At 47.8% G+C, this 13,664-nt stretch overlaps 1 protein-coding gene across 2 annotated transcripts in view; it reads left to right on the top strand.

The window, feature by feature from the left end:
• phrf1 (PHD and ring finger domains 1) overlaps window positions 1–11,651 on the top strand; it is a 111,709-nt gene extending 100,058 nt beyond the window's left edge. The window contains exons 6-8 of one of the 2 annotated variants that reach the window (XM_086008419.1): window positions 6,857–6,948; window positions 9,441–9,622; window positions 11,415–11,651. In XM_086008419.1, coding sequence (XP_085864545.1) covers window positions 6,857–6,948; window positions 9,441–9,622; window positions 11,415–11,573 — 433 coding nt within the window. In that variant the 3' untranslated portion in view covers window positions 11,574–11,651. The remainder of the gene's footprint in view (window positions 1–6,856; window positions 6,949–9,440; window positions 9,623–11,414) is intronic. The other variant, XM_086008418.1, reaches the window with a different exon arrangement.
• Window positions 11,652–13,664: the final 2,013 nt, after the last annotated feature.

Raw genomic sequence — 13,664 nt, 5'->3', positions numbered from 1 at the left:
AGAAAGGTCAGGGCAATAGAGCAGTGTAGCGATTTGGGTAAAAATAAGCAGAGTGTGACAGGAAGGGACAGAGAGTTTAACGGTAGCAGTGCAGCAGAGAATAAAGTCAAAGCAGGGAATAATGGTAAAAAATTTAAATTAAAGACTCTTTATCTGAATGCACGAAGCATTCGTAACAAGATAGACAAACTAGTGGCACAAATAGAGATAAATGGGTTTGATCTATTAGCCATTACAGAGACGTGGTTGCAAGGTGGCCAAGGTTGGGAACTAAATGTTACACGGTACGTGACGTTTCGAAAAGCCAGGCAGAATGGAAAAGGAAGGGGAGTAGCCCTGATAACAAAGGGTGACATAAGGACAGTAGCGAGAAAGGATCTCGGCTTGGAAGATCAGGAAGTAGAATCAGTATGGGTGGAAATAAGGAATAACAAGGGGCAGAAAACACTGGTAGGAGTGGTATATAGGCCCCTTAACAGTAGCTAATACCGTTGGACAGAATATTTATCAAGAAATAGTAGGAGCTTGCAACAAAGGTAATGCAATAATCTTGGGGGACTTTAATCTTCATATAGACTGGACAAATCAAATTGGGAAAGGTAGTCTGGAGGACGAGTTCATGGAATGCATTCGGGACAGTTTCCTAGAACAATATGTCATGGAACCAACCAGGGAACAGGCTATTTTAGATCTTGTATTGTGTAATGAGACAGGGTTAATTAGCAATCTCATAGTAAAGGATCCTCTGGGGCAGAGAGATCATAATATGATAGAATTTCACATTAATTTTGAGAGTGACTTGCCTAAGTCCGAAACTAGAGTCTTAAACTTAAAGCCAATTACGTAGGTATGAGAGGTGAGTTGGCTAAGGTAGATTGGAAACATAGATTAAAAGGTATGGCGGTACATAAGCAGTGGCTAGCATTTAAAGAAATATTTCATAATTCTCAACAAAAATATATCCCATTGAGGCCATATGGGTAGAACTTAAAAACAAAAAGGGGGCAAGCACCTTGCTGGGAGTGTACTATAGGCCCCCAAACAGCCAGGGGGAGATAGAGGAACAGATATGCAGGCAAATCTCAGAGAAGTGCGAAAATAATAGGGTAATAATAGTGGGGGATTTCAACTTCCCCAATATAAATTGGGATAGTCAGAGTGTGAAAGGCTTGGAGGGTGAAAAATTCTTAAAGTGCATTCAGGAAAGCTTTTTGAGCCAACATGTAGAAGGTCCTACAAGAGAGGGAGCGGTGCTGGACCTAATTCTAGGGAATGGAGACGGGCAGGTGGTGGACGTGTCTGTAGGAGAGCATTTTGGCGATAGTGACCACAATTCGGTGAGATTTAAGGTGGTCATGGAAAAAGACAAAGACGGCCCGGAAATAAGGGTTCTAAATTGGGGGAAGGCAGATTTTAATAAGATAAGACAGGATCTGGCCAAAGTGGACTGGGAGCAGCTACTTATAGGAAAATCCACATCAAAACAGTGGGAGGCTTTCAGAAGGGAAATAGAGATAGTACAACACCAACATGTTCCTGTAAGGGTCAAGGGTGGGACCAACAAGCAAAGGGAACCTTGGATGACAAAGGACATACAAAAATGCATTAGGAAAAAAAGGGGGGCTTTTGGCAGTTACAAAAGACAAAAGACGGTGGAAGCCCTAGAGGAGTATAAGAGGTGCAGGGGCATACTTAAAAAGGAAATTAGGAGGGCGAGGAGGGGCCATGAAATAACACTGGCGAGCAAGATAAAGGAAAATCCTAAGATGTTTTATAAGTATATTAAGGGCAAGAGGATAACCAGGGAAAGGGTAGGGCCCATTAGGGACCAAAGTGGCAAGCTGTGTGTAGAGCCAGAAGAAGTAGGTGGGGTTTTAAATGAATTTTTTGCCTCCGTGTTCACTGTGGAGAAAGATGATGTAGGCATAGAAATCGGGCAAGGGGACTGTGACATACTTGAACATATTAGCATCGAGAGGGAGGAGGTACTAGCGGTTTTAGCAGGCCAAAAAGTGGATAAATCCCCAGGCCCGGACGAGATGTATCCCAGGCTGTTGTGTGAGGCAAGGGAGGAGATTGCGGGGGCTCTGACACAAATTTTCAGAACCTCTCTGGCCACAGGGGATGTACCAGAGGACTGGAGAACAGCTAACGTAGTACCATTATTCAAGAAGGGTAGCAGGGATAAACCAGGGAATTACAGGCCAGTGAGCCTAACATCTGTGGTAGGGAAATTATTGGAAAAAATTCTGAGGGACAGAATTAGTCTCCACTTGGAGAGGCAAGGATTAATCGGGGATAGTCAGCATGGCTTTGTCAAGGGTAAATCATGTCTGACCAATCTGATTGAATTTTTCGAGGGGGTGACTAGCTGTGTAGATGAGGGAAATGCTGTGGATGTGGTTTACATGGACTTCAGTAAAGCTTTTGACAAAGTCCCGCATAGGAGACTGGTCAAGAAGGTAAGAGCCCATGGGATCCAGGGGGCCTTGGCGCGTTGGATCCTAAACTGGCTGAGTGGCAGGAGGCAGAGGGTGATGGTCGAAGGTTGCTTTTGTGACTGGAAGCCTGTGTCCAGTGGGGTACCTCAGGGATCGTTGCTGGGTCCCTTGCTGTTTGTGATCTACATTAACGATTTGGATGAGAATGTAAAGGGTATGATCAGTAAGTTCGCGGATGACACGAAAATTGGTGGGGTGGTAAATTGCGAGGAGGAAAGTCTCAGGCTACAGGACGATATTAACGGGTTGGTCAGATGGGCGGAAAAGTGGCAAATGGAATTTAACCCGGAAAAATGCGAGGTGATGCATTTTGGACGGTCAAATAAGGCAAGGGAATACACAATGGGTGGTAGGGCCCTAGGAAGTACAGAGGGTCAGAGGGACCTTGGTGTACATGTACATAGATCCCTGAAGGCAGCGGAGCAGGTAGATAAGGTGGTTAAAAAGGCATATGGGATACTTGCCTTCATTAGCAGAGGCATAGAATATAAGAGTAGGGAGGTTATGATGGAGCTGTACAAAACGCTGGTGAGGCCACAGCTGGAGTACTGTGTGCAGTTCTGGTCGCCTCACTATAGGAAGGATGTGATTGCTCTGGAGAGGGTGCAGAGAAGATTCACCAGGATGTTACCTGGGATGGAGCGCCTTAGCTATGAAGAGAGACTCTACAGGCTGGGGTTGTTTTCCTTGGAGCAAAGGAGGCTGAGGGGGGACCTGATTGAGGTGTACAAAATGATGAGGGGCATAGATAGGGTAGATAAAGAGGAACTTTTCCCCTTAGTAGGGGGGTCAATAACAAGGGGGCACAGATTCAGGGTAAGGGGCAGGAGATTTAGGGGGGATTTGAGGAGGAACTTTTTCACCCAGAGGGTGGTTGGAAGCTGGAACTCACTGCCTGAAAGGGTGGTAGAGGCAGGAACCCTCACAACATTCAAGAAGCATTTGGATGAGCACTTGAAATGCCATTGCATACAAGGCTATGGACCAAATGCTGGAAAATGGGATTAGACTGGACAGGGAGGGATGGATGGGCGGCGCAGACACGATGGGCCGAAGGGCCTCTTTCTGTGCTGTAAAACTCTATGACTCTATGAGAATCAAAAACTCCAAGGGAAAAGTGATCCAACTGTGGCTAACTAAAGAAGCTAAGGATAGCATTAGATTGAAAGAAAAAGCTTATAATGTTGCAAAGAATAATAGTAAGCCTGAGGATTGGGAGAGTTTCAGAAACCGGCAAAGGATGACCCAAAAAATTGATGAGGGAAAAAATAGAATATGAGAGAAAACTAGCAAGAAATATAAAAGCAGATTGTAAGAGTTTCTACAAGTATGTAAAAAGGAAGAGAGTAGCAAAAGTAAACGTTTGTCCCTTAGAGGCTGAGACAGGAGAAATTATGAACAATAAGGAAATGGCAGAAACATTAAACAAATATTTTGTATCTGTCTTCACAGTAGAAGACACAAAAAGCATACCAAAAATGGTGGGGAACCAAGGGTCTAATGAAGGTGAGGAACTTAAAGTAATTAATATAAGTAGAGAAAAAGTACTAGAGAAACTAATGGGACTGAAAGCCAACAAATCCCCTGGACCTGACTGCCTACATCCCAGGGTTCTGAAAGAGGTGGCTGAAGAGATAGTGGATGCCTTGGTTTTGATCTTCCAAAATTCCCTAGATTCTAGAATGGTCCCACTGGATTGGAAGGTTTTTTGTCTCCCTCCTATTCAAGAAAGGAGGGAGAGAAAAAACAGGGAACTACAGGCCAGTTAGCCAGTCAGTCGTCGGGAAAATGCTTGAATCCATTGTTAAGGAAGTGGTACAGGAAACTTTCGATTTACCGGCACCTAAATAACCGGAAATCTCGGTTAACTGGCAAAATTCAGGAGTAGGTTCAAGTAACTTTTATTATTTGCCTTCCTCCATTTGTTGCTGTGCAAGGGTGTGGCTGCAGCTGTTGCTAAGCTACAGAGACGCTTGCAACTTGTGACCATTGTTCTGAAGCTGAAGCAACAGGGTTTGTTGCTTTATACGGAGCTCTCAGCTCCGTATCTTTTATTATGGCTTTCGGTTATCCGGAATTTTTGATGAACCGGCACCACGTCGGTCCCGTCCGTGCCGGATAAAAAAAAGTTTCCTGTATCAGGGCACTTAGAAAATCATAACATGATTAGGCAGAGTCAGCATGGTTTTTTGAAAGGGAAATCGTGATTGACAAATTTATTAGAGTTTTTTGAAGATGTAACTAACAGGGTAGATAAAGGGGAACCAGTGGATGTATTATATTTGGATTTCCAAAGGCATTCGATAAGGTGCCACATAAAAGGTTATTACACAAGATTAGGGCTCATGGGGTTGGGGTAATGTAGTAACCTGGATAGAGGATTGGTTAACGGACAGAAAACAAGAGAGTCGGGATAAAGGGATCTTTTTCAGGTTGGCAGGCTGTAACTAGTGGGGTGCCGCAAGGATCAGTGTTGGGGCCTCAGTTATTTACAATCTATATTAATGACCTGGATGAAGGGACCGAGTGTAACGTATCCAAGTTTGCTGATGATACAAAACTAGGTGGGACAGTAAGCTGTGAGGAGAACACAGAGTCTGCAAAGGGATATAGATAGACTGAGTGAGTGGGCAGTGAAATGGCAGATGGAGCATAATGTAGGGAAATGGGAGGTTATTCACTTTGGAAGGAAGAATAGAAAAACAGAATATTTTTTAAATGGTGAGAAACTTTCAAATGTTGGTGTTCAGAAAGATTTGGGTGTCCTCGTGCAAGAAACACAGAAAGCTAGCATTCAGGTACAGCAAGCAATAAGGAAGGTAAATGGCATGTTGGCCTTTATTGCAAGGGTCTGGAGTATAAGAGTGAGGAAGTCTTGCTCCAATTGTACAGGGCCCTGGTGAGACCACACCGGGAGTACTGGGCACAGTTTTGGTTTCCTCATCTAAGGAAGGATATACTTGCCTTGGAGGCGGTGCAACGAAGGTTCACCAGATTGATTCCTGGGATGAGAGAGCTGTCCTATGATGAGAGATTGTGTAGAATGGGCCGATACTCTCTGGAGTTTAGAAGAATGAGAGGTGATCTCATTGAAACATATAAAATTCTGAGGGGGATTGACAGGGTAGATGCTGAGAGATTGTTTCCCCTGGCTGGAGAGCCTAGAACTAGGAGGCACAGTCTCAGGATAAGGGGTCGGCCTTTTAAGACTGAGATGAGGAGGAATTTCTTCACTCAGAGGGTGGTGAATCTTTGGAGTTCTCTGACCCAGAGGGCTGTGGATGCTGAGTCGTTGAGTATATTCAAGACTGAGATCGATAGATTTTTGGACTCTCGGGGAATTGAGGGTTATGGAGATCGGGCGGGAAAGTGGAGTTGAGGTCGATGATCAGCCATGATCTTATTGAATGGCTCGAATGGCCTGCTCCTGCTCTTATTTCTTATATTCTTATTAGCTGAGAATGAATGCAGCTTTAGGTTAAGTTTTTAACAGAGCAATATTATCTGGTAAAAACTCTGCAGTATTTTACTTGAAAGAAATGGGATAAGTGTGAGTGTCTTCAAATAACTTGTGTATGTGATGAGATGGTGTTAATGATGGGCAGTGAAACATTGGTCAATACCTCTGGTAATAAATAATACCTCTTTTTTGATTTTCCTTTTAACTATAATTATCAGTCTTCTGTTAGTATTGCAGTTTTATAAGGCAGTGTGTTAGTAGCTTAAAAAACTAATTTCATCCATATATTTTGCGTTGAAAAACTCTCAGGATTGGAAATGATTGACCTGAGTGACACGGAATGAACGGCATTCCATTTTTAATATCTAACGTTCCTTTACATTGCAACACTGCTACCTCTGTGTTGCCAACAGAGACAGTAAACAACCGTATCCCCGGCTGGATGTGGGCAGCCTGATCACACAACCCACCTGTACAGCCCCACAGGGCAGCTCTGCCGTGACCGTCTGTCAACGTTCCCTGACACCGGGGAAAGCATCTGCCTGAAAATGAAAGCTGCGCTGTTTGCCGCGAGGTTCTGCGCAGGCACTTGTATCTATTGTCTATGATCTGAAATCGGCCGTGGCAGTGTAAATGGGGTGATTGTGCACCATTTGAGTATATGGAGGTATCGTGGAAACATTGGAGTTTACAGCACAGAGGGAGGCCATTCAGCCCATCATGTCTGCGCTGGCTCATTGCTAGAGCAATCCCAAACTAATCTCTCTGCCCCACTCGTTCCCATACTTTGTTAATTGCTCTGTTCTTTAAAGTTCTGCTTTCTGCCCGCTTCACTTGTACCTTCTGTATTGAGAGTATTTTTGCTGATTCAAACTGTGTCACCATTTTGTTTTAGGTACCACATGGACTGTCTCAATCCTGCCCTTCATACTGTTCCAGTAGAAGAATGGTTTTGTCCAGAATGTGCTATTAACAATCCCACAGAAGGTAAGTAAAAATAACCTTATAATTGTATTTGGTGGGAGGAAATATGCCTCCTTAAATATCTTGCACTTGTTTGCTGAGTTGTGTGTGGAATGCATGCACAGAATATATAATATATGGTATTGTACTGGTTATGTTACTGGTCTAGCAACCCAGAGGCTGGGAGTTCAGCTCCCACCGTTTTGGTGGCAAGAGCCTGGTGGGTGGTCAGTGGAGGGGGTTAGAGGTCACTTGGCTGGAATAGTAAGTGGTCAGTGGAGGGGGTTAGAGGTCACTTGGCTGGAATAGTAAGTGGTCAGTGGAGGGGGTTAGAGGTCACTGGGCTGGAATAGTAAGTGGTCAGTGGAGGGGGTTAGAGGTCACTGGGCTGGAATAGTAAGTGGTCAGTGGAGGGGGTTAGAGGTCACTGGGCTGGAATAGTAAGTGGTCAGTGGAGGGGGTTAGAGGTCACTGGGCTGGAATAGTAAGTGGTCAGTGGAGGGGGTTAGAGGTCACTGGGCTGGAATAGTAAGTGGTCAGTGGAGGGGGTTAGAGGTCACTGGGCTGGAATAGTAAGTGGTCAGTGGAGGGGGTTAGAGGTCACTGGGCTGGAATAGTAAGTGGTTAGTGGAGGGGGTTAGAGGTCACTTGGCTGGAATAGTAAGTGGTCAGTGGAGGGGGTTAGAGGTCACTGGGTTGGAATAGTAAGTGGTCAGTGGAGGGGGTTAGAGGTCACTGGGCTGGAATAGTAAGTGGTCAGTGGAGGGGGTTAGAGGTCACTGGGCTGGAATAGTAAGTGGTCAGTGGAGGGGGTTAGAGGTCATTGGGCTGGAATAGTAAGTGGTCAGCGGAGGGGGCTAGCAGTGGCGGAGCCAGGTGAGTGGGTGGTCAGCGGAGGGGGCGAGCAGTGGCAGAGCCTGGCGAGTGGGTGGGTGGGTGGTCAGCGGAGGGGGCGAGCAGTGGCAGAGCCTGGCGAGTGGGTGGGTGGTATACGCAAAATTCACTGCCGCGGTTGGCAAAAGTTGTCGCAGAGAGGAAACCGTGTATACTTGAAATCCGCGTACGGCAAAATTGCAGTTGGGACGGGATTCCTGTATTCACGACAGAATTTGATAGATTTTTGGATAATCAAGGAATCAAGGGATATGGGGATAGTGCGGGAAGGTGGAGTTGAGGTCCTGATCTTATTGAATGGCGGAGCAGGCTCGAAGGGCCGAATGGCCTACTCCTGCTCCTATTTCTTATGCTGCTCCACAGCGATCACCAATGGTCAGAGCCTGCAACTGCATGCAGATCCAACCCTTTTTGTGGTATTAACAGTTACTGTACCATATATACCTATATCGCTGCTCTTTTAATGAAGAACAAACTTGCATAGCTCCTTTCACCACATCCCAAAGTGTTTCACAGCCAGCTAACTACTTCTGAAGTATAGTCACTGTTGTAGGGAAACACGGCTGCTAACGTTATGTGACGTTATCTAGTGAAAACCCCACACATTGCCACTTACAGGCTTAACAGCTAAATGTAGACCCTTTTCTAATGGGCTTTCCATTTCAGATACATAACATGAGAACACAGGAGGAGGCCATTCAGCCCCTTGAGCCTGTTCCCCCATGCAATCAGATCATGGCTGATCTATATCTTAACTCCATTTATCTATCAATCTCAGTTTTGAAATTTTCAATTGACCCCCAACCTCAACAGCTTTTTGGGGGAGAGAGTTCCAGATTTCCACCACCCTTTGTGTGAAGAAGTGCTTCCTGACATCACCCCTGAACGGCCTGGCTCTAATTTTAAGGTTCTGCCCCCTTGTTCTGGACTCCCCCCACCAGAGGAAATAGTTTCTCTCTATCTACCCTATCAACTCCTTTAATCATCTTTTACACCTCGATCAGATCACCCCTTCATCCTCTAAACTCGAGGGAACACAAGCCTAGTCTGTGCAACCTGTCCTCGTAATTTAACCCTTTTAGACACGGGGCTTTTCAATGTATTTGGAAATCGAATGTTGCAACACACTCCGATGATTAATAAATACAGTGGAGTTTGTGAATCGACTTATGCTGGATTGGATTTTTCGTGTGGGATTTGTGATGGACACAGATGGCGTTAGGCTCTATATTGTTGATGTACGATGACTTCTTCGCTGAAGGATTAATGATCTGTGACTTGATCATTGAACAGTAGTCAACCAATTCCTGGAAAGTAGCGCAGTATTTATAGTGGATTTATTATGGGCATGGGGGTTGGTAGCTGCATGGTACGAGATCCTCAATAAGACGACCCGAGTTCAAATCCCAATTAACTGATCACTGCTCTTGGACCTCTTTCCAACCCAGGTGGTGAGGTTTGCTAGAGAACTGGGTCCTTTCAATAGATCGCCCAGTGCCCTGGTCTAAGGAGCATCAAGCTGCCCTGTTCCTTACTCCAAACTGAAACTTGAGAGTGGGACAAAGCTTATTAGAAAGGACACTGTTAGAGTAATATCTGATCCCGTTTGCTTCTGTTTGTAGCTGTTGAGGAGATTGATGATGAAGAGGTTGCCTTCCTTGTTGCTGATGCACCGCAAGAACCCACTACTTCCCGGTTACGCCCATCTGCCAGAAGAACCCGTGCTATAGCAAGGACTCGTCAGAGTGAGAGGGTCCGGGCAAACGTAAACCGAAACCGGATTACCCGCGCACATCAAATCAGGGTACGCCTAATTTCACAGTACAAAACCACACGGTTCAGAGATAGACGTGCACGATACTAAGTTAAGACAGCACAGTGGACATGATGCAATGCCGTTTTCAAATGTACTTCCAGGGTATGTCCGTGTCTGAGCTCCTGCGGGAATAAGTCTCTGTTGGGAAGTAATCTGTTTACGACAGTATTAAATGTCCTGTAACTGGGTGTTCCTGTAACCCAGTAGCTCCTGTAATGATATATAAGAGAGATTATAGATTTCGTGAATCAATGTACCAGGAAACTCTCTTTCATCCGGCACCGACGGGACCGGCGTGGTGCCGGTTGATCAAAAAGTCCGGATTACAGAGAGATATGCTTACCAAGGTACGAGATCCCCGTACACGGCCACAGGTCCAGGAGTCCCTGTTGCATGGCCACAGGTGCGGGAACCCCGGTTACACGGCCACAGGTCCAGGAACCCCGGTTACACGGCACTTGTACAGGAGTTCCGGTTACACGGCCACAGATCCAGGAGTCCCTGTTGCACGGCCACAGGTGCGGGAACCCCGGTTACACGGCCACAGATCCAGGTACCCCGGTTACACGGCACTTGTACAGGAGTTCCGGTTACATGGCCACAGGTCCAGGAGTCCCTGTTGCACGGCCACAGGTGCGGGAACCCCGGTTACACGGCACTTGTACAGGAGTTCTGGTTACACGGCCACAGATCCAGGAGTCCCTGTTGCACGGCCACAGATCCAGGAACCCCGGTTACACGGCCACTAATATGAAGTAAAACTTACCTGAACCTACTCCTGAATTTTGCCGGTTAAGAGAGATTTCTGGATATTTAGGTGCCGGTTAAAAGAGAGTTTCCTGTATTAGGTGTCAAGTTTATAAATCCTTTTAGATCATGGCAACTCTTAGAGTTTTAGGTGCCCAAAAATCTCATCCTGGCATTGCAGCAGTGCACTGAATTCCATGTGAGTTGGTGATTTATTTTCTGTGCTTGGGTTCAGTTTGCTAAAGACAGTGACTCGCGCTGGGCTATGGTTTCACCCGTGCCAATGGCTCCTCTTCATATGTGAGCCTGGAGAGGGAGCATTGCTGGACATCCATCGCCCCCACCCCCGCTGGACAGGGGCTCCTGTACAGCCATCAGGAGTGCGATCCCTGGATCTTTCCCCCCCTTGGCATTAATCATCATATCCTCAGCAACTAATTGGCTAGCTCAGTCCAGGGGTTTTCCTGCTCTGTGACTCGGAGTCACATCACATCACATGGTTCATTTCCCCACTGAACCAAACCCACCCACGTAACCCAGTACCGAGGCTGTACTGAGCAATGGGCTTCACACACTAATCGCATGATTTCACCCCATTGCAGTATTATCACAGACACCATAGGGTAAATTCACCGACCCACGCTGGGAGGTCAGAGTGCTGTAGCCTCGATTCACCAAGCCACACAGTCTTTGAGGACGACTCCTCACAGTGATTGTGGAATTTGCCCTTATTTCCTTTTTAAGACAAATCAGTACTTTCCTCTCTAGGTGCATTATTGGAAGAGCAAAGAATGATTTGTACCAGAAGCTTCTGTATTTTTGATTAAACCCATTAGGGTTACAGTATGTGTCCTAATATCATACAAGTGACGAGCGAATCATCTTCTTTATCAATCTCTACATTGTGCCATACCAAAAAAACAATGACGTGAAGGAACTGGATGACGACTCCTGGAACGTACGGTCAGATACAAAATAAGAGACTGAACATGTGCTTGGGGCCTGTGTAACCTGTGCTGGTTTTTATCTGCAGCATGTACCACAGTACCTGATGAGTGCAAGCCTGCTGGATGAAACTATTGAGACAGTTGTCGCAGGCCTAGGTACAGCTGTGTATCATCGGCCCCTTGCCCCTCGAACTCGAAGCACAAAGAAACGGAGAACAGGTAATGGGGTCCAGCTTTATGCATGAGAAAAGTCAGGGACAAAAACGGCAATGCCTCTTGTACTTCAATACTCCCATCAAAGCCCATCCCCCTCGGACAGTGACTCTCCCATCAAAGCCCATCCCCCTCGGACAGTGACTCTCCCATCAAAGCCCATCCCCCTCGGACAGTGACTCTCCCATCAAAGCCCATCCCCCTCGGACAGTGACTCTCCCATCAAAGCCCATCCCTCTCGGACAGTGACTCTCCCATCAAAGCCCATCCCTCTCGGACAGTGACTCTCCCATCAAAGCCCATCCCTCTCGGACAGTGACTCTCCCATCAAAGCCCATCCCTCTCGGACAGTGACTCTCCCATCAAAGCCCATCCCCCTCGGACAGTGACTCTCCCATCAAAGCCCATCCCCCTCGGACAGTGACTCTCCCATCAAAGCCCATCCCTCTCGGACAGTGACTCTCCCATCAAAGCCCATCCCCCTCGGACAGTGACTCTCCCATCAAAGCCCATCCCTCTCGGACAGTGACTCCCCCATCAAAGCCCATCCCTCTCGGACAGTGACTCTCCCATCAAAGCCCATCCCTCTCGGACAGTGACTCTCCCATCAAAGCCCATCCCCCTCGGACAGTGACTCTCCCATCAAAGCCCATCCCCCTCGGACAGTGACTCTCCCATCAAAGCCCATCCCCCTCGGACAGTGACTCTCCCATCAAAGCCCATCCCCCTTCGACAGTGACTCTCCCATCAAAGCCCATCCCCCTCGGACAGTGACTCTCCCATCAAAGCCCATCCCTCTCGGACAGTGACTCTCCCATCAAAGCCCATCCCCCTCGGACAGTGACTCTCCCATCAAAGCCCATCCCTCTCGGACAGTGACTCCCCCATCAAAGCCCATCCCTCTCGGACAGTGACTCTCCCATCAAAGCCCATCCCTCTCGGACAGTGACTCTCCCATCAAAGCCCATCCCCCTCGGACAGTGACTCTCCCATCAAAGCCCATCCCCCTCGGACAGTGACTCTCCCATCAAAGCCCATCCCCCTCGGACAGTGACTCTCCCATCAAAGCCCATCCCTCTCGGACAGTGACTCTCCCATCAAAGCCCATCCCTCTCGGACAGTCACTCTCCCATCAAAGCCCATCCCTCTCGGACAGTGACTCTCCCATCAAAGCCCATCCCTCTCGGACAGTGACTCTCCCATCAAAGCCCATCCCTCTCGGACAGTGACTCCCCCATCAAAGCCCATCCCCCTCGGACAGTGACTCTCCCATCAAAGCCCATCCCTCTCGGACAGTGACTCCCCCATCAAAGCCCATCCCTCTCGGACAGTGACTCCCCCATCAAAGCCCATCCCCCTCGGACAGTGACTCTCCCATCAAAGCCCATCCCTCTCGGACAGTGACTCTCCCATCAAAGCCCATCCCTCTCGGACAGTGACTCTCCCATCAAAGCCCATCCCTCTCGGACAGTGACTCTCCCATCAAAGCCCATCCCTCTCGGACAGTGACTCTCCCATCAAAGCCCATCCCTCTCGGACAGTGACTCCCCCATCAAAGCCCATCCCCCTCGGACAGTGACTCTCCCATCAAAGCCCATCCCTCGCGGACAGTGACTCTCCCATCAAAGCCCATCCCTCTCGGACAGTGACTCTCCCATCAAAGCCCATCCCTCTCGGACAGTGACTCTCCCATCAAAGCCCATCCCTCTCGGACAGTGACTCTCCCATCAAAGCCCATCCCTCTCAGACAGTGACTCTCCCATCAAAGCCCATCCCTCTCGGACAGTGACTCCCCCATCAAAGCCCATCCCTCTCGGACAGTGACTCTCCCATCAAAGCCCATCCCCCTCGGACAGTGACTCTCCCATCAAAGCCCATCCCCCTCGGACAGTGACTCTCCCATCAAAGCCCATCCCTCTCGGACAGTGACTCTCCCATCAAAGCCCATCCCTCTCGGACAGTGACTCTCCCATCAAAGCCCATCCCTCTCGGACAGTGACTCTCCCATCAAAGCCCATCCCTCTCGGACAGTGACTCTCCCATCAAAGCCCATCCCCCTCGGACAGTGACTCTCCCATCAAAGCCCATCCCTCTCGGACAGTGACTCTCCCATCAAAGCCCAT

The sequence above is a fragment of the Somniosus microcephalus genome, chromosome 15 (assembly GCF_052327205.1).
Source record: "Somniosus microcephalus isolate GS21.2 chromosome 15, FLI_Smic_1.0, whole genome shotgun sequence".
In the NCBI taxonomy this organism is placed as follows: domain Eukaryota; kingdom Metazoa; phylum Chordata; class Chondrichthyes; order Squaliformes; family Somniosidae; genus Somniosus; species Somniosus microcephalus.
The sequence above is the reverse complement of the archived record's forward strand: the minus strand, read 5'-3'. Positions and strand labels throughout refer to the sequence as shown.